The sequence below is a fragment of the Anguilla anguilla genome, chromosome 1 (assembly GCF_013347855.1).
Source record: "Anguilla anguilla isolate fAngAng1 chromosome 1, fAngAng1.pri, whole genome shotgun sequence".
In the NCBI taxonomy this organism is placed as follows: Eukaryota; Metazoa; Chordata; class Actinopteri; order Anguilliformes; family Anguillidae; genus Anguilla; species Anguilla anguilla.
Window position 1 is genome coordinate 41,447,390 of NC_049201.1, and position 22,164 is coordinate 41,469,553.

General features: G+C 38.3%; 2 protein-coding genes across 6 annotated transcripts in view; one reads left to right on the top strand and one right to left on the bottom strand.

The window, feature by feature from the left end:
• The first annotated feature begins 1,339 nt into the window (after positions 1 to 1,339).
• ice1 (KIAA0947-like (H. sapiens)) lies at positions 1,340 to 20,146 on the top strand. Of its 5 annotated transcripts, none has more exons than XM_035429865.1 (23): positions 1,340 to 1,357; positions 1,619 to 1,726; positions 1,949 to 2,007; positions 4,718 to 4,752; positions 5,796 to 5,814; positions 6,366 to 6,477; positions 7,103 to 7,179; positions 7,261 to 7,298; positions 9,049 to 9,131; positions 9,332 to 9,408; positions 9,490 to 9,527; positions 10,556 to 10,638; positions 10,904 to 10,940; positions 11,049 to 11,105; positions 11,378 to 11,461; positions 11,838 to 12,118; positions 12,543 to 15,683; positions 15,837 to 16,005; positions 16,810 to 16,970; positions 18,000 to 18,190; positions 18,348 to 18,448; positions 18,743 to 18,841; positions 19,636 to 20,146. In XM_035429865.1, exons 1-23 carry the CDS (start codon positions 1,352 to 1,354, stop codon positions 19,815 to 19,817), a joined length of 5,238 nt encoding a protein of 1,745 aa, XP_035285756.1. In that variant the 5' UTR covers positions 1,340 to 1,351; the 3' UTR covers positions 19,818 to 20,146. The 5 variants fall into 5 exon arrangements, with proteins under 5 accessions (XP_035285756.1, XP_035285767.1, XP_035285795.1 ...); XM_035429876.1 differs by lacking the exon at positions 1,340 to 1,357 and adding an exon at positions 1,492 to 1,505; XM_035429904.1 differs by lacking the exons at positions 1,340 to 1,357; positions 9,332 to 9,408; positions 9,490 to 9,527; positions 10,556 to 10,638.
• Positions 20,147 to 20,761: 615 nt separating this feature from the next.
• Positions 20,762 to 22,164, bottom strand: part of LOC118209191 (programmed cell death 6-interacting protein-like) — a 28,830-nt gene continuing 27,427 nt past the window's right edge. The window contains exon 18 of the mRNA XM_035384353.1: positions 20,762 to 21,806. Within this exon, the coding sequence (XP_035240244.1) occupies positions 21,665 to 21,806 (142 nt within the window). The 3' untranslated portion in view covers positions 20,762 to 21,664. The remainder of the gene's footprint in view (positions 21,807 to 22,164) is intronic.

Here is a 22,164-nt window from a genome sequence, read left to right on the forward strand (position 1 = left end):
AGTTGTTCCTAATTAGAATAGAAAAACAAAAAATGTATTGCCAGTCATTTTGGTGTCACCCCCCTAGTGACGTTCTCTTCTTCAACATGTCCAGGTGTTTATAAAGTGTTACTTAAGTGCTTAGTTTGTATTCAAAATTTAAACATTTGCTTTTTCAGTATAGACCAAATATTGTATAATTGAAACCCCCCAAAATAAAAGGTAACTACAATGGTTTAATTTTTATCAGTTACTCCCACTGAGGCAACTACCCTCTGAGGCGGAACCTGGCACCTTAATGCTTTGTAAAATAATGAAAATAATTATTTAAAAATATTATAAATGATAAAAATATCATTGTAATTTAAATCCTATAATATTATACAACTGTAGAATTGAAGAAAACGCAATAACCAATTATTTTGCACAAACATGTCAGAACTCAAATGTACGGAAGAGGATTAGGGTCACATGTGAAATTTTTTTTTTGAGTTCTGACTTTAAAGTCAGAATTCTGAGATTAGAGTCAGAATTCTGAGATTGATGACTTTATTCTCAGAATTCTGACTTTAAAGTCAGAACTCAAAAAAAAAAAATTCACACGTGGCCCTAATCCTCTTCTGTACAAATGTGCCTAAGTGTGCTCTTGAGTGTGCGTAGATTCTGTCCCAAATCCCAAATAAGAAAACATTTTTTTTTTGCGTTAGTGGGTTTTAAAAAGAAAATTCTTCTTAAGAGCGGTTGGTGAATGAGGCCCATTCTTCTTAAGAATGTTGATTAATGAGGCCCAATGTTGTCATTCAAACATTGTGTCACAAACTTTGGAATACAGCTTGTTTAATTCGTGTGAGGTAAGATAGCCAATATCGTTTGTAGTACAGCAACTTATAATAATTTTAATGGCGGGCCTAGATTTCTATCTGGTCTATGGGTAAAACCACGTGGACCAATTTGGAATTAAATAAATCTTATATTTTCTTCTGTGGGACTAAGAAAAAAATCGCTGCCTGGAGAGTAATTAGTTCAGTGTGAAGAAATTTTTCAGCAAAAAGTTCTGTCCAAAATAATGTAATGTGGCCGGGGGTAAATTCGTAGTTTTGAATGGACTTCGAATGGGGAAATTTGCTTTTTGGCACCAGAGGCTTACTAAACTGCAATACCTCGAGTAACCACTGGAGTTTATGAGCTTCACGGAGAATCGCAAGCCCTGTACCCTGTGGTATCTTTAGTTCGATGGTATGACCCATGAACTGTATGACATAATTTATGCGACAATCCCGGAAGTACATATTTTGGACCCCGAGTACGTCTTTGGAGGAGCCAGATCCATTGGATTCATTTTTACTCATTTATTGAAACATAATTGAGTAATATGTCGGTACATTTGATGCCATAAATTAATAATTATAAAACAATATATGTTAATATTTTGAATTTTGGAACTTTATCGTCAGAAAATTACTATTTATCCTGGCATTATACATGACAGTTCCCTGTCTTTTCTGTGGGTCTTAAGTACATTTCGCGTGCGTTCAGTTATGCGATTATGAAAAGTTGCAATGTTTTGTGGTGATTTCAGTTTTAGTTTGCGTACATAGCTGTATGTGTATGGTGTAATAATTCATGTAAATGTTTACAGATTTTTTTTGTTGTTACCATGATGCCCGGGGAGAACCATTCAAAATCGGCAGGAATTGCCTCAGATATCACCAAAGGAGTTTGTAAAAATTGCACAGTTTTGCACCAGGTAACTTGGACAACGATAGCTGGCTTGTCATTTAGTTCTACGTAGCTTAGCAAATGCTTTCACTATCAAAACAGCTAACGTCAAATTAATAACGAACGGCAATAGTGTGTCATTCATATGAAAGCCTAGCTAGGAAACCATGTTATACGTTTGGAGTGTTCTGATTTTGATGAACGTCTGGCTAGCATGTGTGTGACCTACTGATTATGCTCTCCTTTGCAGAACTTAAAGGAATACGTAGCGGCACTGCTGATATTGGAACGAAAGATAATTGACACAGAGTAAGTACATACATAAGCAAGACGCGTTTGTCATGTATTGCTTACACGCTATCAAACTAACAATTGTGCAGATGCTGTGATAACGGCTTGTGAAGTATTTCAAAACAAGTGTTGAGCTTGACGTGACCGTTTAATCAAACTGCACCCAGTAGTGGTGCATTCTGTGTTCTGTTAGCCACGGGCAGATTAACGATCTCAAAGAAGGTAAAATCAATGTATTTCTTTTCATCGCAACTCTAGGACTAATATACGCAGTCGTGATTTTTGCCTTAGAAAAGTAATCTGTGCCACTCGGGGCTGGTATGAATGTAACAACACACACTGACAGCTGCTTCTTTTTCACTCTGGTGTTTCGAGAAGTGTTGTCTTGACATGCTTGGGTCAATGGCGAGGGTGGAGAAATGCATTGCATACACCCCGAGAAATGCAACCTTCTTGTGAGGCCTGGGGGCATACCCCCTGAGACAATGTAGGAAACGTCCATCCATAATATTTTTTTAATAGAACAGCTGTGAGATGGTCATTTATGGTGAATTGTAAGGGGAACATACTACAGAGTACTGATCAGTAAGGCTGGATATTTGTCACAGAAAATATTGGCTGAAGTCCCGGCAGTGTTGTTGAAAATCAAGGAAAACTTTAAAAAGTGGTAGAAGGAACTGAATTTTTTAACGTTAATTTGAGATCTGTTAAATTAATTAAATGTATTGAGAGGCTGGTGCATTTACTTGCTTAATGGAAATGGCATGTTTTTGCCTTTAATTCAACAGAGCGTTATTAGAAATAGAACATGCTCAAATTGCATTATTAAAACGAAACCGTTACTGTGTGTCCGTTTTTATTTCTTTAAAGTTAGTTTTGATTAAATGTTTTACGATGTTTGAGTCTTTTGTTGTCACTGATGTTTTGTCACGGGGAAGGCTGGGCATCAACGCTGTTGACAGGGGCCTTGTTGGGATTTGAGGACATTGGGGGACTTAGCCCAGGACATTGTAGGGGGTTCCAGGGACATCCTCCCCTGGGGGAAAATTTTTTGTCTTTCAAGTAAATTGAGCAATCTGGTGTAAATTGACATGAACAACGAAAGCCTACATGAAATAAGATTTTTGTATAGAAATTGAATAAAATAATCTGTGAGTAGTCGAGACCAGAGCCGAAAATGGTGATACAGTATGCCCGCCTACCACAGACATTGTCTACACTTTTATTAAATGCCTGCTTTGGGACACAAGCCTCATCTGCAGTGTATTGGTTTACAGTATACCAACCAACATCGGTAAAAATGGACTCCAAGGTGTTTAATGAGCCACTCTGCATAGCAACACACCCTCAAGTCTCTTACCCCTAATCACATACTGTGGTTATAGAGTTTTCAAAAATTTCACCTTTGCTGCCTTAACAGCCTGATCTTAAGACAAATTAAATTAGATGTTTTTCACTGTCCAAACTATTACACATTTTAAAAGTGAAAGAAAACTTAAATTTAATTAATATAAAAAAATCTGGCATATCTTGATTGCAGAAGTATACACACTATTACAACAGCTCATAAATAGCTCTGGTACAACAAAGTCTTAAATTTATCTAATGGCTGGCTAACATTATAGTTACTTAACTTAGCAGGATCAACTTTAAACATTATTCAGTAATTTAATATCCGTGGGCTATCCACCACGTCCACCTGTAGGAGGTGTGTTTTGGTAACGTGAAAACCTGAAGATATTGTTTTTCACCCTAATTCATTTATTAATTCATTAATCATAATTTTTACTTAAACTAACATTAGTTTAGTGTATGGACAGTGTATTGACTAAAGTTAGCTTGCTAGTTGATTTTAAATGTTCTATCTGAAACAGCTGTTACTATTTTACCATAATGCTTTTCACTTTATGCTTTTTGGTATTGCCCAGTCATGGATTATTGACAAGGCAATTCATTATGGAAAACATGAAATGTATACCACAGTATCAACCCTGGGCTGCCATCCCTCCCTGGGTCTGCACAAACCTGAAATATGTAGCTTCTCTGCTGATTCTGTACTCTCACTCTGAGGCAAATCTTCCCTAGGCTGAGTCTCACTTTGCTGGCTTTTCTTTGTAGAGGCTTTCTAGGGAAAAAAACACCCCATATATCAATATTATGTTGCTAACTACAGAAACACAATTACTTCTTTACAGATGGTATTAATATAATAGTATTGAACTAAATTACTGCTTAATGCTTCTCCCAGCATTTGGCAATAAACAATTGTTAAAATGCGTAGGAAATAACACCATAGTGACATTAAGGCTGACAGTTACCATCCAAAACCGCCAAAAAATCACTGAAAACACTTAAAACGCAAGAAATCTTGGAGATGGCAAAAAATGGGGAAAGTCACAAAATTTGTGGCAGCTGCGACTTCCGTTACAAAAACCAAACCTGACTGATCAGTATATCCCAGTCACATCATAAAATCCCCAATCATTTGAAATGATTTTTCTCATCGTCATGCTATATTAGTTAGGGGTTATTTGGCCTGTTTTGTATTGGGGGGGTTGTAACCCCCCTGTCTCCCATAAATTACACTCTTGGGTCAAGTACCCTAACTCTTAAATGGCCCTCAAATTTTTACAATTATTTGTGACAAGTAGGTTAGAGTCTGGAGTATATTTAAACGGCTCATTTAAAATGGAATGAATTAATTGTAATACCTTGTTTTGTTTTCCAGCCATCTGTTGACTGAATACCAGGAGAAATGTGATGATATCCTTTTAATTACCTTCAAGATCTTGTATGTCTTTTACATGGTAGATGTAGTAAATTTACATTACTGGCATTGGGCAAACAGTCCTATACAGTGACTTGAATGGTAAGACAGGTGCATATATTGGGATTGGGAGCGACAGTAACCCTTGAGGTGGTAAGTAAATACTCAGACCACAAATGAAAATGACCACAAGTGAAAAGCTACGATCATCTGTAAGCCTGTTAATACAAGATGATTACGCAATAGTGAGATGTGCAACCCTGCAAAATAACAAGATCCCAATGCAAAAATATCAGTAACAAACCAAACCATGTAACCGCAAAACAGAAGTTCAATCAAGTCGGAGTGAATTTCATCAGTCACAGCTGTCAAGCCATTGGCAGAAGTGCTAGAGAGGGGTGGGGGAGGGGGCGGGGGGTGGTTGAATTTGAAATGGTGAGTCTTCAGCCTCCGGCAGAAGATGGGAAGTGTCAGCTGCTCTGACTGATGCAAGGAGGTCATTCCCCCACTGGGGGGCCAGGGCAGACAGCAGGCTTGACCTGGAAGCGCAGGCATGCAGAGGGGAAGGAGCCAGGGGCGCTCAGGTTGCAGAAGGAAGGCGTCTCGCTGGTCTGTAAGGTTTGATGATCTCCTTAAGGTAAGCTTGGGCAGTCCCCTGAGCAACTCGATAGGCTAGCACCATGGTTTTTAAATTGTTGCAAGCCGCAACAGGTAGCCAGTGGAGGGAAGTGAGACGGGAAGGGATGCGAGAATCCTTTGGGAGGTTGTGGTTCAGGTGCGGTGGAGCAACTGGAGGGGCTTGATGGCCGAAGAAGGGGACAAGAAGAGAGTTGCAATAGCCTAGTCTGTTTTTGACGTGTTGAAAAAATTTGAAAACATTCACATTATTCTCCTGAAGTCCCTAAAGATATTAAAGGGTCTATTCATATTAAAAATGGTTTCTATGTTACTGTTCTGAAGTGAGGAAATGGTGTTTCAGTTGTATTTATGTTTAGGTAGAATTCTTCTTTTTGCCATGTTTCCTTGACAATTTAATTACAGCTTCAGAAATCTCAAAGGTAAGATTTCCATTTCATTCAGTTTAAATCTTTCTGATATTTGATTACAGCTTTCTTTGCTTGCAAGACCTTGCTCTATATAATTTACAAGAGTATATATTAAAAATAAATAAATGTGCAATGCTTAGATGCCAACGATGATGTCACTTGCTATTTTTATTTATTGGCTGTTATAACCAGCTCCTCAATACCTTTTTTATTTAGTTGTGTAGATGCTGTGGTAGCTAATTAGTGTGCTTAAATTAGGCTAATTTTCTGGGATTTGGTATCTGTAGAGGGTTTGGTATATGAGGGTTACGGCATCTGTGTTGGGTAATTTGCTTTCTACCAGTTTGTAGTCAGTACATTGTGCTAGCTGTTTCTATGTCATGTTGGTCAAATTTTCAAGTAGTATTACTGCTTGGATGACAAATTTAGATTTTGCAAGGGATTTCCTGCCATGGATCGTAGTGAATTTAGTTTTAATAAAGCTTGTATATTCAGCTGAATCCAGTTGAAATGTTTTTATTCTGAATCACGGCTGCACTAAATATCTTCTTTTTTTTAATCAGGGAGACTAGTAAGCTACATCAAGAACTGGATGAGCTGCTGTTGAAAATGGCGCCATTAGAAAGGCAGAACGAGGAGTATGAGGCAATGCGATCGGAATTGGAGGAGAAGAAAGTAGGTATCAAACCCAGCATATCGAAAGGTAGCATGTTTGAACATAAATGCATGCATACACTTACTGTACTGAGTAGTCTGTAATACAGTAAAATTTTATCATAGACTGTAGAAATATTTGGAGATAATTACTGTGATGTCACCCATTGCCTCTCCATGGGCTTGGTGAAAAGCGTTTTGAAACCTGGGAAGTGTAGTTTGTGAAGGCCACCATGTTATACAAATTGGAGCCAGAGACTGCGCAGTAGGGACACGTTTGTTCTTCCCCCAATCGCGTGAGATCCAGTGTCTTGGTAGTGACGCAAACTGTCGCTGATTCGTCTACAAAATATTACCGTCTTGTCCAAATAGCACAATAACTTAACAAATCGGCAGATGGAGAAACGTTAGATTTTTTTTTTTTTAAAACACCTATTTCGACTACATTTTCTTGTGGGGAAAAAAATAATTGACTTCATATTTTAACCGTATTGTTACCATTGACTTGCATTAAAAACACGGGTGGCTGGAGCCAACCACACTGGCGCTAGTGAGCAATGTCTCACAACAAGACAAGGAAGTGAGCTTCAAAAACGCAGCCCGGCTTGTATTTTATTTCTCACCTGTCTTATCTTCATATTTACAGAGCTCCCTGAAAAATTATCAGCAGACATCTGAGGAGCTTGACAGAATGAAGGAAGAGAACATAAAGTTACTCACTTCGTAAGAACCTCTTATGTTTTTTGCAGGCATCTTGTGCATTTTTGAATGGCTATGTATAATGATTTTCTTTGTGATCCTCAGAAAGAAGAATCTTGAAAACCAGTTAAAAACATTTGAAGGTGAGTCATTAAACACAAGTCATGTTATTGATTATGCTGTAGCGCCGTGAACTCCCTGAGGTCGATTTACATTGTAAGACTCATATCTGTGGCTCCTTAAGGCAAACGTATGGAAGGCAGAAACTTAAAGATCCAGTGTGCAAATTCTTTTCAATCAGATTTTGCTAAATGTCCATTGTGCATCTATAGCTTACAGAGAATGAGATTCACTGGGTGTAAATAAGCACCTCAGGGTGTCATTATGACCTCTAAATTAAAATTTAAAATTGCTCTGTTTGGGCTGCATCATTGTTTATAAACAAAATGACATCCTTGTTGTCATTGTGAGTGACAAATTCTTGGGGAGCACCCAAAGTCTCAAATCCTGCTGTGAGTGGCCCTTGATGTGATGTCAGCAAGCTATAATACTGAGGGCACTCCAGGGGGACTACTAGGGGCTAGAGTTTGAATTTGGATTATGGGCAAGGGTAGCCTACATTGGCAATTTTAAAGAACCCATGCACTACCTCTAATAGACAGTAGCCTAAATGCCTATACATGTCTTTGCATGGGGGGATGGAAAGACTTCTTGATAAGCTACTTGCCAGTTTATTTGTACCCATGCAATCTTCTTAAAGTTAGTGGCCTTTTACTGTATTTCTTCTTTTTTTCTGTTATCAGAGTGTTCAACAGCCATACGTGCAGTTCCATCTTTTACATTTTATAAGGTTAGATACTGAAAAAATAGAATTCACCCATGCATATTCACTACCAATTAACAATGGAAATCGGTAAAATTGGACCGGGGCTGTCAGCAGTCACCTGACACGTTCTCATCAAAATGTTGTCCTCTAATGAGACAAAATGCTCAACTTTCAGAGCTGATAGGTTATCGCATATCCAGTGCTTTTCAAGTCTTTCAACAGCTTGGTGCAGTTGCGCATATTGCACCACTGGCCTTATGTTGTGAAAGTATTTTCAAATAATTCCATGAAATCAAACACTTTGTATTTGAAAATACAGTATTTTAAATGTTTTTAAGACATATTTGAAAGTAATTGCAAATACATGCAAATGCTCCTTAATTGTATTTTCAAATACATTTTGTAATTTAAATACTCAGCATTTGTAAAGGCTGTATTTCAAATAATTTCTAAAAAAGTATTTAAAAGTAATTCAAGTACTTTAAATATGTATTTGACCCAGGTCTGATATCTAAGTTAGCTCACAAAATAATTTGGTTACTTCGTAATTTTAGCTACCATTACAAACCAACATTACGTTCTCATAAACCGCAGAGATGTTCATTTTCTATTTCAAATATTGAATACTATCTGATTTCAAAGGGTGTAACTTATCTAACTGGTGGATGCTTAAAATAACTTATTTTAAAGTACATATACCACCATGTATGTGGTTTGTTTTTTAGCAGTAAGGTTCCTCTCATGTTTAATGTGAATGTAGAAGTTGCCCTGTCTTTAACTGCTGTTAGTCACTTATGGTACAGAAGAAACATCCTAATATTTCATCCATTTTATGAACAGTATTTTACTAATGTTGTATTAGCATTCTAGTTAATGAAACTATCAGTTTCAATACCAAATCATGCAATTTACTGGTTTTCTTCAGGAATGCAGTGTGCCTTGTATGTATCACACTTGTAGTCATGGCTGTATTTTTATTTCTGTGTTTCTGCAAATGTATTAATGTTGGTTGTGCTATCCAGTATTGTCATCATTACAATGTGATAATGGCATACATTTCATCTCAGATTCCAGCATCAAGAAAGATCATGAAATTACACAACTGGAAAAGGAGAAGACAAAATTGGAAGAAAATCTTCACACAACTCAGGTAATGATATGCCATATAGTTTTAGAATGTATTACATTACAAGGTAATGTATTTTCAACTGTGATACTATACAGGAGCCAACCACACTGGCGCTAGTGAGCAATGTCTCTCAACAAGAAAAGGAAGTGAGATTCAAAAACGCAGCCCGGTTTTGGCCACTCAAATTTTATTTGTCCTCCATGTCATCTTCATATTTACAGAACTCCCTGAAACATTATCAGCAGACATCTGAGGAACTTGACAGAATGAAGGAAGAGAACATGAAGTTACTTTCTTCGTAAGAACCTCTTATGTTATTTGCAGGCATCTTGTGCATTTTTGAATGGCTATGTATAATAATTTTCTTTGTGATCCTTAGAAAGAAGAATCTTGAAAACCAGTTAAAAACATTTGAAGGTGAGTCATTAAACACAAGTCATGTTATTGATTATGCTGTAGCGCCGTGAACTCCCTGATGTCGATTTACATTGTAAGACTCATATCTGTGGCTCCTTAAGGCAAACGTATGGAAGGCAGAAACTGTTAAAGATCCAGTGTGCAAATTCTTTTCAAAATCAGATTTTGCTAAATGTCCATTGTGCATCTATAGCTTACAGAGAATGAGATTCACTGGGTGTAAATAAGCACCTCAGGGTATCATTATGACCTTTAGAATGGCTCAGTTTAGGCTACATCATTGTTTATAAACAAAATCACTGTGAGTGACAAATTTTGGGGAGCACCCAAAGTCTCTAATTTTGCTGGTGCGAAAGTGGCCAATAGTGTGAGCAAGCGACCTGCTTCCAAAGAGCCACTGGCCTTTTCAGCATCTGAGCCAAGGAAAAGGAAGTAGTCTCGGTACCTCTTCAATTTATTTAGCTACCTGAGGTAGATATCTAAGTTGGCTCACAGCATAATTTGCTTACTTGGTAATTTTAGCTACCATTACAAACCAACATTACATTCTCATAAACCGTAGAGATGTTAATTTTCTATTTTAGGTCTTGATTAATATAAGATTGCAAAGGGGGTAACTTATCTAACTGGTGGATGCTTAAAATAATAACAAATTGAAAAGTACATACACCACCTTGTATGTGGTGCGTTTTTAGCTGCAAGGTTCCTCTCATGTTTAACATGAAGGCAGAAGTTGCCCGGTCTTTAACTGCTGTTAGCCACTTACGGTACAGAAGAAAATCCTAACATTTCATCCTTTTTATGAACAGTATTTTACTAATGTAAGTAATATTGTATTAGCATTCTAGTTAGTGAAACTGTCAGTTTCAATACCAAACAAAATCATGCAGTTTACTGGTTTTCTTCAGGAATGCTGTGTGCCTTGTATGCATCACACCTGTATTGGTGGCAGTATTTTTATTTCTTGTTTTCTGCAAATTTATTATTGTCATCATTACAATGTGATAATGGCATTTATTTTGTCTCAGATTGCAGCACCAAGAAAGATCATGAAATTACACAACTGAAAAAGGAGAAGAAAAAATTGGAAGAAAATCTTCACACAACTCAGGTATGATAGGCTGTATAGTATTAGAATGTATTACATTGCAAGGTAATGTGTTTTAAATTGTGATAGCAGATGCCCTATGTATTTTAGCAGACACTGTAATCCAGAGCATTTTATAAAAAGAAGAGCATTAGTGTTAGTTATACTATTTATGTGTCAATGATTATGTGGTGGAGTTTTTGCCTTCTGCAGCTGACTTAATGTTAAGGAGAAAAAATGTATTTTGGAATTAACTCTCACTGCCTGAATTTCTCTAATGGTTTTGTAGAAAAATCTGGAAGAACTGGAGTTAAAGAATCAGAAAGGTAGGTTTTGTCCATTTTGGTAGATCTGAAATGTAGGTACATATGCATGCTCACCCGGTCTCTCTAGCTAAATATGCTGATCTGAATGTCATTGTTTTGTTTGACCAGATTTAATGAATGTAACAACTCAAACAAATTTTCCAGAAGAGCCAAAAACTGACAAAGGTAGGTAGTCTATACTGTTATGTAAGAACATGATTATGTAATTATGCCATTTGCGTACAGTCTAAAGTTATCCAGCACTGGTTTAAGCCATGTTTTTACGTTTGAACTGGTGTATGATTAAATAAATACTGGCTGCCCTATGCACCAAGGACAAGAGTGAATACTGCTGTTCTAAACAAAAGGAATTGCATTATGTTACATTCACTTTGCATGAAAAACTGCTCAGTGTGATATAAACTTATGTCATTAAATATTTGTCCTTTATTTTGCAGCTAAAGTCAAACAGCTTATAGAAGAACTTTGGTCATGCATAGAGCCTCAGTCCTCACAGGCTACAAGCCAGCTACACTTTTCTGGTAATTAAAATCATATTGGTAGAATCTGAGGAATTTGGTGGTGGGATTTTTTATTTTACGTTATTTAATAAATGTTACATTTTTAAAATTAACTGTTTTATATTAACTAATATTTCTAAACAAATTCTGAATTTTCAAAGCTGTTACCAAGAATAGCTTAAAGGCCATTTTCCCAGGGAGGTCCAGGGACAAGAGGTCCCAGAATAAGATGAAAGGGAAGGGCAAGCATGATCATGAAGTATAATATGTAGTTTTACTCTGCCACAAACTTATGCAGGATTTCAGAGTCCAACCTCATTCCTGATCACTGTTAGTGAATATTTTGTATTGAAGAAGCATGGATCCAAACCACTCACTTATAGAAATCTGTCCACAGGCCTACCTTGTGAGTCATCTGATTACCGCAGTGACCCCTTGAAGTCTTGCAGTGTGTCGGTACAAAGGACTAAAGGACCACCTGAAGCTCCAAATACTATAAAAACTCGGAAAAGAAGTCGGGCATCAGGAGAGTTGCTGTACAGTAACACCTTGGTTGAGAAAACGACATCCCCTGGTGCATCACTGAATGGAAGCCATGAGGAGGACATTGAGGAGATATTAGATTGCTTCAAACCGCTGCCACCTCTTCTGTCTCCAGTGATCTTTACCTCGCCTGAAGTAAGAAATGTGTAAAGTTTTGCTGCAGCTGGTTTAAGAATTAAAAGTTGGGATGCGTTTCTAAAATTAGTTAGTTTTACTGGTTTTAGTTGGGTGTCACCCAGTGGGTTGTGTGGGTCCAGGGCAGTTATGCTAGACCCTTATCCCAGGGCATACTACTGAAGGTTCTTGTCCCATATGCATCCAAGGCACAGGGCTCTGGTCCCTTATCTTTCATGGATCCAGAGCCTGGATCCCATCTGGGCAATACACCGCATTCGCATTGTTTCCTTAGGTACATGGTAAATCAAGAAGTAAACATAACAGTAGTTACACGTAGTCTACCTCTATATAACAATTGGACAATGTGATGACTTCTGTATTGCAGTTTTCACTATGTTTATCTTATTTGTCGATGTCAAGAGTGTGTTATTCTCACTTGCAGAAAGCACTGTTTGGAGATCTGTCCGATTCCAGTGATGATGAGAAATTTGATGTTGACCGTCAAGGCACTGAATTATCCACAAGGGAGACCACGGACGTGTCGATGGTATCAGCCCCAGCTGACAGTGACATCCTGGATTTTTCAAATCCTTGTGGCACACTCACAAAAATGTGTGTCAATTCCAGGGACGAGGAAATGAATATATCTCACTCAGAGATTCAGTTGTGTGAAGTAGAAAATGAGAAGGTTGAACATGCTAATGAAACCATGATGTGCACATCAGATGAACCTCTGGTGGATGGATTGTCAGAATCATCCCCTGGTTCTTTTGTTAAACAGACTGTGTGCAGCGGTGCATCAACAGAACAGTCTACCCCCGAACATACCGGCCTTGTGAAAAACAAGGGCTCTGATGCTGAAGATATGGTGGTTGTGGAAACCCCGCAAAAGGAAAAGGAAATTTATGCTGAAGTTACTTGTGAGAAGGCCTTACCAATATTGCCAAACAAACTTACTGGTGACCACCAAGATAGTTGTTCCACTGTGTACAGCGAATCCATTCTAGGACCACATATATCCCCTCTTAAAGTGAGCAGTGACAACCTTGGACACAGCAAAGATGCGGATGTTCCTTCGGAAACTCCCACATTTCATAGTCATTTAATTCAAGGCTCTCTTTCCCCCTGTTTCACTCAACCAAAAGAGTCCAATGAAACTCAATATCAGAACCCCCTGAGTACTTTAAATGACACACCCAATGATGATGCCAAATCTGAACAGATTGTGTCTAAAGCCAAATCTGAAGTAAATTCTGCTCATGGCCCAGAAGAAACCATTTGTTTTTCTGAGGACAATTGTCATATTGATGCTAATGTGTTGGATTTGGCAGAAAGCACTTTGACTTCAAAATCTCCACTTTGTTCAAATGATGGAATCAGTCAACCCAAATATGTAGGCCCAAATGCTTTGCACTCAGAGATTTTTACTGGACCAGATGTCAATTTGACTCCACCCTCTGAACCTGTAACTACTAGTGAGCTACCCTGTAGAGCTGTGAATTCTGAAGATCGGATAAAACCATTGGAAATAATTCAGAACGGAGCTCTCTCTGAAGTGTCAAACCATATGATTGAAAATGTACTTGCAACAAAGGAATGTGAGAAACCAAATGAAATGGAGGTGAATGCATGTGAAGAGCAGGAGTTGACTCAAACATGCCAAGTGCCTGCCTTGAATTTACTGGCCAGCCCAAGTAAAACCAGCTCAGAGAATATTGATAATCCCTTGAGTAGGATTCCATCTTGTAGTGACATAAAACCTCTTGTGGAAACTGACTCCACTCCAGCAGAAATTCCAGCAGATGAGGACAGAATCAAAGGAAGTAGTTCTAATGATCTTGAAAAATACAAAGAATCATCAGATGAACAGGAGAGTTTTGGTCTGCAGCGGAAAGTTAAAACTATCTACCAGCGTGCTGGAAACCAAGCATCAACTGAGAGTGAAAAAGGTTTAACAAAGCCTGAACAAGATTCAGTTGTAACTCAAGAGGATTCTGGAAAAAATCCAGGAACAAGCTATGAATCACAGGGAAACCCTTCTGAAATGAGTGAAAAATCCTTAGACTCAGCTCTGGTAGAACTAGATTCATCAGCAAATGGTTCTCAAGCAGAGGTTACTGCAGATAGTATTCCAATGGAAGAAACATTTACAGCAATATTATGTGAAAATCAAGTGTTGGATGCTCTTGAAGTGCCCTTAAAAGATGAAAGTAAAGAATGTAAAAGCAATGTGAACCAGTCACAGAAAATAACAGACCAAGGATGTAGTTTGTACCCTGAATTCTCCTCAGAGCTGAAAGAAAGCCTATGTCCCCTGCAGGCAGATGACAGAACTGATGAAAGCACCGAAAGCAAAATAACACAAGAGGTGTCAGCTGACAAACCTGAGGATGTGAAGAATTGTTCCCTGAACAATAGCAGAGACATTCCCACTGATGATACCCAGCCTGGGAATTTCAGAAATCCAACAATTCCCAGCCGCAAACGGCAACATTCTGGTAATTGTCAGGAGAGATCTCTAAATCTGAAAGACGAGCTCAAATTGACAAATCCACTCATGTTAGCAACCACTTACACTTCAATCCCAGAGAAGTCTCCAGAATCTATAAGGAAAGTTCGCTTTAAAATGGGGCCACCTCTCCCTCCTCTGCTTAATCCCCTGACAGTCACCCCTCCAAGATTTGGGACACAGGAGCTACAGACGGTTCCTAGCAAATTATTAATTCCTTCAATTGAAGGAACTCCAATACAAGAAACTTCAATAGCACCGCTCATGTCACCACACTCAGAAGATCCAAATGTGAATTCTCCATGTTTGTCCATATCATCTGCTGGTGACACAAAACGGAGAAGACTAATTTCTTCTCCACTGCAGTTCTGCGCAACAACTCCGAAACATGCTGTTCCTGTTCCTGGGAGGCTTCCACCCGCAGCATCAAATTCTTCCAGCTCATCCCCTAGTGCTCCTCAGGAGAACTCTGTCAGAATTCTTGACACAATGTATCCCGAACTCTCTGCCCGGGCACGGACTCTTAACATTCTGCGAAGGACTGTTAATTTTAACAGATGTGCACCTGATACTGGGACGACAACACCAGACCCTGTCGGTCAAGTATCCCGATTTAAGGCTGTCAATTCTTCCAGGGTACTTACTAAAACAGAACAATCTAATGAAAATGAAATTGGGTTTAACCCATCGATAGAAAACAATAGTACATCCAAAGATGGTTCATCAGCTGTTATAGGGAAATTTGTGAAAAAACCTGGAGTGAACGTGCTGTTGCCAAAAAGTGCAATTAAATTGGATAATGACTCACCAGTCCCTGCTAAGCCTCACGGATGTCTTGCAAATCATAAGGAGGTTAGTCAGGGGGAATCTGCTGGGACCAGGGAAGATGGACAAGTAGGCAATGCAACCAGTGCACAAAATCCAATAATGGATGCATTAAAAAAGATTGGAACATCTTGTTTTGATTTATTGCCTGTAATTAGGAGTCATGTGAGCATCACAAAAATTTCAAAAGTGCCAGTGTTGAGAGATGAAGAAAAGGAGGTCATCCATGAGTTCTGTGTGGTGAACAAGGTTGGTTATCATTGCTTCTGGTTTTTCTTTTGTGTTGTAGTCATGAATATCCGTGCTGCCACAAGCTAGTTAGTCTGTTTATATACTGTAGAACTGAGTGAAATTGATTAATGAGTGAATCAGGTTTTATTTGTGGCACCTTTTCCTTTTCAGCACTTAGCAGATGATCTGCTGTCTGCCATCCTAGTGAAGATGAAAACAGAGAAGAACACCATCTGTGGAATGTACTTGCAAGCGCTCTGCAGGGTCTACACTGGAATCTGTCGACAAACAGAAGACTGGGAAAGAGCCCATCTCTTTATTTACAGTATCTTGAAAGAAGGTGGGCCAAACAATTGTCTTGCATCATGTAGTTACCAGTCCTTCAACAGGTACACTACATGGCCAAAAGTATGTGGACACAGACATCACTTTCGAGGAGAACACGTTTGTCCAAATCAGTAGAGGAGGTTGTAGTAGTGAGTTGCATACTGATATATATGTGGGCCTTCCAAATTGGGGAGGAAAAGGGGAGAGCTTTAAAAATTAAGGAGAAAACCTTAATTAATTATTAAGGAATTAAGGAGACTTAAAAAGTGAAGGATTTTATGAAGGCATATAACATTGTTGAAATTTACATGTAAGAACAAAAACTCGCATACGTGATGATTTTAGTATAATGGACAGAGAAAGTATTCACTCCCTTGAAATAATGTTGCTTTTATAAGGGAATTAATATTTCTGAAAATTATATTTATTGGTAAACTTACCCTTACCCTATTGAATTCTGGTCGGCATGTAGCAAACATAATCGAGAACAACATATAGTTAAAAGTGAATCAGGATGCAAAACTTAAAGTGAACTTGGTGAGAAGTGGCAAGTGTGGCAGGGCATTAGAAGCCATTCAGCACTTCTATTTCTGGGACAACTCTATCCTGATCTGTGGCACTATTCTAGTCTGTATCACTTCAAAAAAATGTATATTACTTACCCATCTGTCGGCATCTGAAAAAGGAAAATTTTCCTACTATCATCACTTCTGCTTTTAGAATTACAATAAATTGTGTTGTGGGTTAGATAATCATTGTTGTTAAATATGTTTTAATCAATCATTGTTTTGTGTGCATCAATTTTTCTTTTGTGCAGATTTTCCAGACTCAGCAAAACTGATTCTTTTCATTGTGACCACGTGGTTCAATGTCCTCTCCCAAACGGGTGTGTTATGCAAGGCCATACATGCCGTTTTGAGGCTGAGGGCCCATGGCGAGGTGCTGCCCTGTTTAACTGCCTTTCTTGACTGGGAAAAGGTACGTCTTCACTTTTATCATGAAGTACAACCTTTTCAACAAAGAAATGGGCCTAAGATAAAAGCAACGTGTGATGAATGTGTTTTTTCAGTAAAATAACGTTTTTTCTCCCTTTCTACTACTTTAAGAAACATTTTTTAAGGATTTTATTGGATTTTTAGGTGCAGTGAAGGAAGGATTTTTTAGATATTTGCATAAGTTTCTAATGAGAATCCGCTACATTGCAAAACCTTATTTTATCATGTTAATGGATGAAGAGTAGCGACTGATGGAGGTTGAGGAGGGAGTGTGTCCATGCAGTAAGCCTATTATTTTAAATAAAGCAAGGTAGTCAACTTAATTGTGACAGAAATTTTTTGCAAAGGTTCAGAATTGCAGTCAAAGACGACAAGTTCTCTATATTTAATGTAACAGAATGGGGAGGACCTATGGAGATATTGTTTGCGCAAACAAAATTCCAAGTAGGCTTCTGAGAATCCAGTTGAAGTGCACATAGGAATTGCATGGGTGACAACATACAGGCAGCTGTATGCAACGTTTTTGTTCATTACAAAAACTTCAAGATAAAGGCTAGCTTAATGTCAGTAACTAGCCCAGTACTTGGGGAACACTGCCTTTCTGAAACATTATGCCCATGTTTATGTAAATTCTATGTTTGAATATGCTTAAAAATTTACTACCTGACTGAGGGATCTCACAAAGAAAAATAGGTTTAATTTTATGAAATCATTTGAGGTGTTATTATTACACAGATAGAGGTAATTGAACTAATTGTTTGAATTTGATATTTATTGTGTTTTAACTATGCCCATGAGAAAAGGAGATCCAGAAGGGTTCATCACTACTTTAATAACAAACTCAGAGATTTGAAAGGATATGTACAGGAAAGCTCATTAAAAAACAGGATTTTCCTTTTGTGATCATGTCTCATGCAGAAGCTATTACCTACTTTTCAACGGTGCAAATTTACAGAATAACCCTAAATCATCGCTCACAAGACTTGTCTGAAAGTAACTTTATTTCTCTCAGAATCCTCCAAGTGACTGTGAGAAGATAATAAAAAGCACATTGATGGCGCTGAGAATGGGAGTGAATATGAAATTCCTTAAGCATGATCGGCACGGCGATGATCTGAATCATGCTGCATGGACATACGTATTCACACTGGACCTCCTTTGTACACAGCAGCAATGGAAGTGGACTCATGACAATATAATATGGTAAATACGACTTTTGCATGGTTCCTCATCGTGTATCTTCATGGGCATATTTGCTCAATATGTGTGTATATGTGTGTGCGGCTTTATATGTAGATATATACTGAAGTACTTAATTTCCTTGAATATATGGGGTGTAATGTGTCAATTTTCCTCTCAGCAAAGAGCTGTGGCCCATCATGAACAGTTGGGTGATACAGTCAAGGTCCCGGCAGACACCTATTCCGGATATTTCGGTTGCAACTACTCTGAGATTAATTGGTAAGCCAATCATTTTTTTACCTGTACATTTCCACAAAATGATATTTAGACGAATAATTACAAGCGGTATAGAATCAGATCTGTCAGGTTAGTACAATACACTTCTGAGCATAAGGAAGCAAAGGTAGATTTGGCATAGCAGTGTGGTGGGAATAATGGTGGAATTTTCACTCAGAATTATAAGTGATTTTTGAGGACTTCCTTGATAGGCCTGTGTGTCCTTATAACCCGATAATGTAATATTTTCTCCATAAACGTAGAACCTGTCCTGCAAAATTTTGTTTTATTTTTCAGGGCGACTTGGGCAGTTGGGCATTAAAGAGAAGTCTATCGCTTCTGTCAAAAATGTTGCTAAAGTAATCAACACATTTGGGAGACATGGAAAAGGAGAAGGTATTTTTTACATTTAATCTGATTTATCTTTCAAAATGTTAAAAATATTCTGTCGGAAATAGAGTTGGAAAATTGAGAAATAAGTTTAAAAAATGATTAAATGTAATCCTGAAGCCTCTGAAGAGCTGCTCTACCAGACAACATACCAGTCATGCATGCTAGTGCTCATCCTCCCAACCTAGCAGGGCATTTCAGCACGGTGCACGAATGATTGCATTACTTTAAAACTGTGCCATTATGCTGTGAACTTTAGGTAGTGTGTGTATGTTTTTAGCCTGCAGTTTAACTTAGGGCACTGTGTAGGCTTTTAACTGTGTAGCTGAAATTTTGCAAGGGTGTGTGTTCCACTCCAGTTTAAATTTAGGCTAGATGTGTGCTATTACTCTGCACAGTTTGTATTTTCTGTTTGTAGGTCCAGTTTTTTTTAAGCTGTTGAGGTGAGCATTTTGTGCTAAACTTTGTTATACTGAAATACTAGAGTTGCTTAGTACCTTCTGAAAGCACACTGGACTGTATAATAAGCATTCGTTTTTAGGGGTTCATGGTGCGTATTAGACTGCAGTGAAGTGTATGGAATTGATCTGGTTAGTAAGTGATTAGACTGGAGCATCTGGCGCTGTCTTTGTTTGTGGGCTCTTGAACATCGTGATACAGGAATTTTCAGGTAAACGGGTATGCAACCATTTTAACTTTCATGGTACAGTACTAACTAAGCAAATGAACTGTGAACTGTTTTTCATGCCAACTTTGTTGACAAAAAAGCTTGTGGTGTGTGTGCTTGTGTTTGTCTGCAGGTGTCCCCTGGCCAGTTCAGTTGGCAGCAGTCTACACAATATATGACCTTTCGCCCAGCAACCCGAAGGAGGCCATGGATGCCCTGGCAGCATGGCGAGGGGAAACCACGGAGACGGTGCCCCCTGCTGTCACCAGCTGCATCACTCAAATCGGCTCTGTGTGCCGCTACATCAAATCATGATGCAGACAGAATCAACTCCTCTTTTAGACATTGCCAACGCTAACGTCCTCTTTCCCTGTTGCTATGTTATTTTCTGAAAGCTGCCGTCTCCCATCCTCTCTGAATTATCAATGGTTTATATATATATATATACCATATATAGACCATAGGCTGTATTTATAAATCTTGCCTGGAAAAGATCACTTTGTAAAGGATTTGTTTGATCTTAGTGTACATATTTGTAATCATTTAACATAATTTAGAATGGAAATTAAACAACCTTGTTTTTGATGTTCAGTTGAAATGCATTTCTACATATATTTTTGTTAATAAATAAGTAAAATGGTTTATATGGTATCTTCTGATTACTCATGTTGTACTAGTAATTGGTGGCAGCAGAACCATGAGTTCATATCCCAATAAACCCAATCATGGGTTAAATATGTAAAAGCTGCCTTTAAAATAAAAAAGCTAAAATTTTGGTCTCTGAACAAATCTGACCATAGCACCTTTCAGTTCAGCAATGGTTATGCTTTAAATCCATCCAAACTAATGAAAACCAATAAAAATAATGAAACTGAGAAAACCACACACTACTGTAATCGAAGAATGAACTCCCAAAGAGCTAACCACAATTGAATCCAAAATCACCTGAATCACCTGCCATATCCCAGGCAAGAACACATTAAGCCATGGATATTGATACAAGATGGTAATCATAATTGGGTCTATACCATGCACTTGTAAATTTATTAAAAGGGGGGAAGCTTGCAGAAGAGCAGGAGCTGCAATCTGCACCACATGCTGTCTGGCTTTCTCTTAGTATTGTCCTATATAAAAATAATAAGCATGTTTGCAGTGAGAATTCTGTTTACCATTAGCTTAATCTTAAATTCAATATAGGTTTATGATATTGTGGAACAGAGGCTTTCGGGGGGGAAAAAGAATGCACAAGTGGCTAACTGTAATGTTTTATCGTTCATACATTGCCTCTTTATTGGGATAACAAATCATAATGAATACACATGGATTTTCTGTTCATTAATACACGCCCGGCTAACCATAGAAATCAATTCCAAGGCATCTTGTGAGACATAACTATTGTGCCATTCACTGATAAATGTGTACATCACTGTGCCCAAATGATGGATTTAAGGCAATATTCCCTGTGGATGTGCACCATGGTCTGGTAGTCTGGAAAACTGAGTGCCCCAGAGAGTGACTGATCAATCAGACCCTGGAGTCTTGCCAGGGACAAATAAAGTTTCTTCTGCACAACTCCTATTGGATTATGGTCCAAAATGAAGAAAATGCCTGCACTCTCCTGAACAGGAAGTTGCACGTTTAACACATACCTGTCATCACAAGAAACTACTGAATGCTGTGATTTTAGTCACACAAAACAGGAAAAGATGCACAATATATGTTAAATACAACATTTTAATGAAATTCTTGTTTACCACGTGATATACATGGCATGGGTTGAATATTAAACCACCGATAGGAAAGTAAGCTGCAGCTGAAAAGCAGAGTAAACTTCCATATCTGGCCCCAAAGGAGATTACAAATGTGAGAAAACATTTAAATAGAGCATGTTAGAATTCACCACGTAGGAAGGATTTGTTTGTTGTGCTTAAAGACAGTATTGGCTTTTGCTATCAATGGTATTTCCCAACACCAAGCTTCACCTTTTCTTTCCAGTGAAGCTGGGATAAGACCATACAAAAGCAACAATATACTGGATACATTGTTTTCAACAGGAAGAGAAACCAAAAACAACACAAGGGGGGAAATTGTACAAGTATTAGAAGGTCAGTGTAGTTTTAGCTGAAGTGGGTCTATATCCCTGTGTCCCTGAGAAGCTCCTCCTAGGGGTAGTTGGGCTGATTTTGCGGCTGTGGTGGAGTGGCTGCAGGATAGCCAACTTGTCCTAGGCTCTGATAGGGGAGATAGGGCATGTTGTACTGACCATAGCCAAAGGGGCTCCAACCCATAGGCATCGGGAAGAACCTGCATGAATGAGAACACTCATTATCAAAGTGGTCTGCAAACTGCATATCTGCTGATAATGAGATTGGTCACAGCTACTACAAAATCTTTTTACATTTCTGAAACAGAGCAGCAGTGTTACAATGTAGTGAAGCATTATTAAGTATAAAGTCATTTCAAAGTAAAATGTGCCTCCTATGACTGTAAATACAGTTCTGTGAATGGAGTAGGACAGCAAATGTTTGAAAGGTGAAGTAATCTTCACTCTGATGGCTGAAGAGAAATTATATACATTAAAGCCAAATAGTTTGGCCTAGGGCAGGTGATGTCAGATGCTATTCTTATGCTATACACATCCTTGAAGGACCCAACTGGCAAA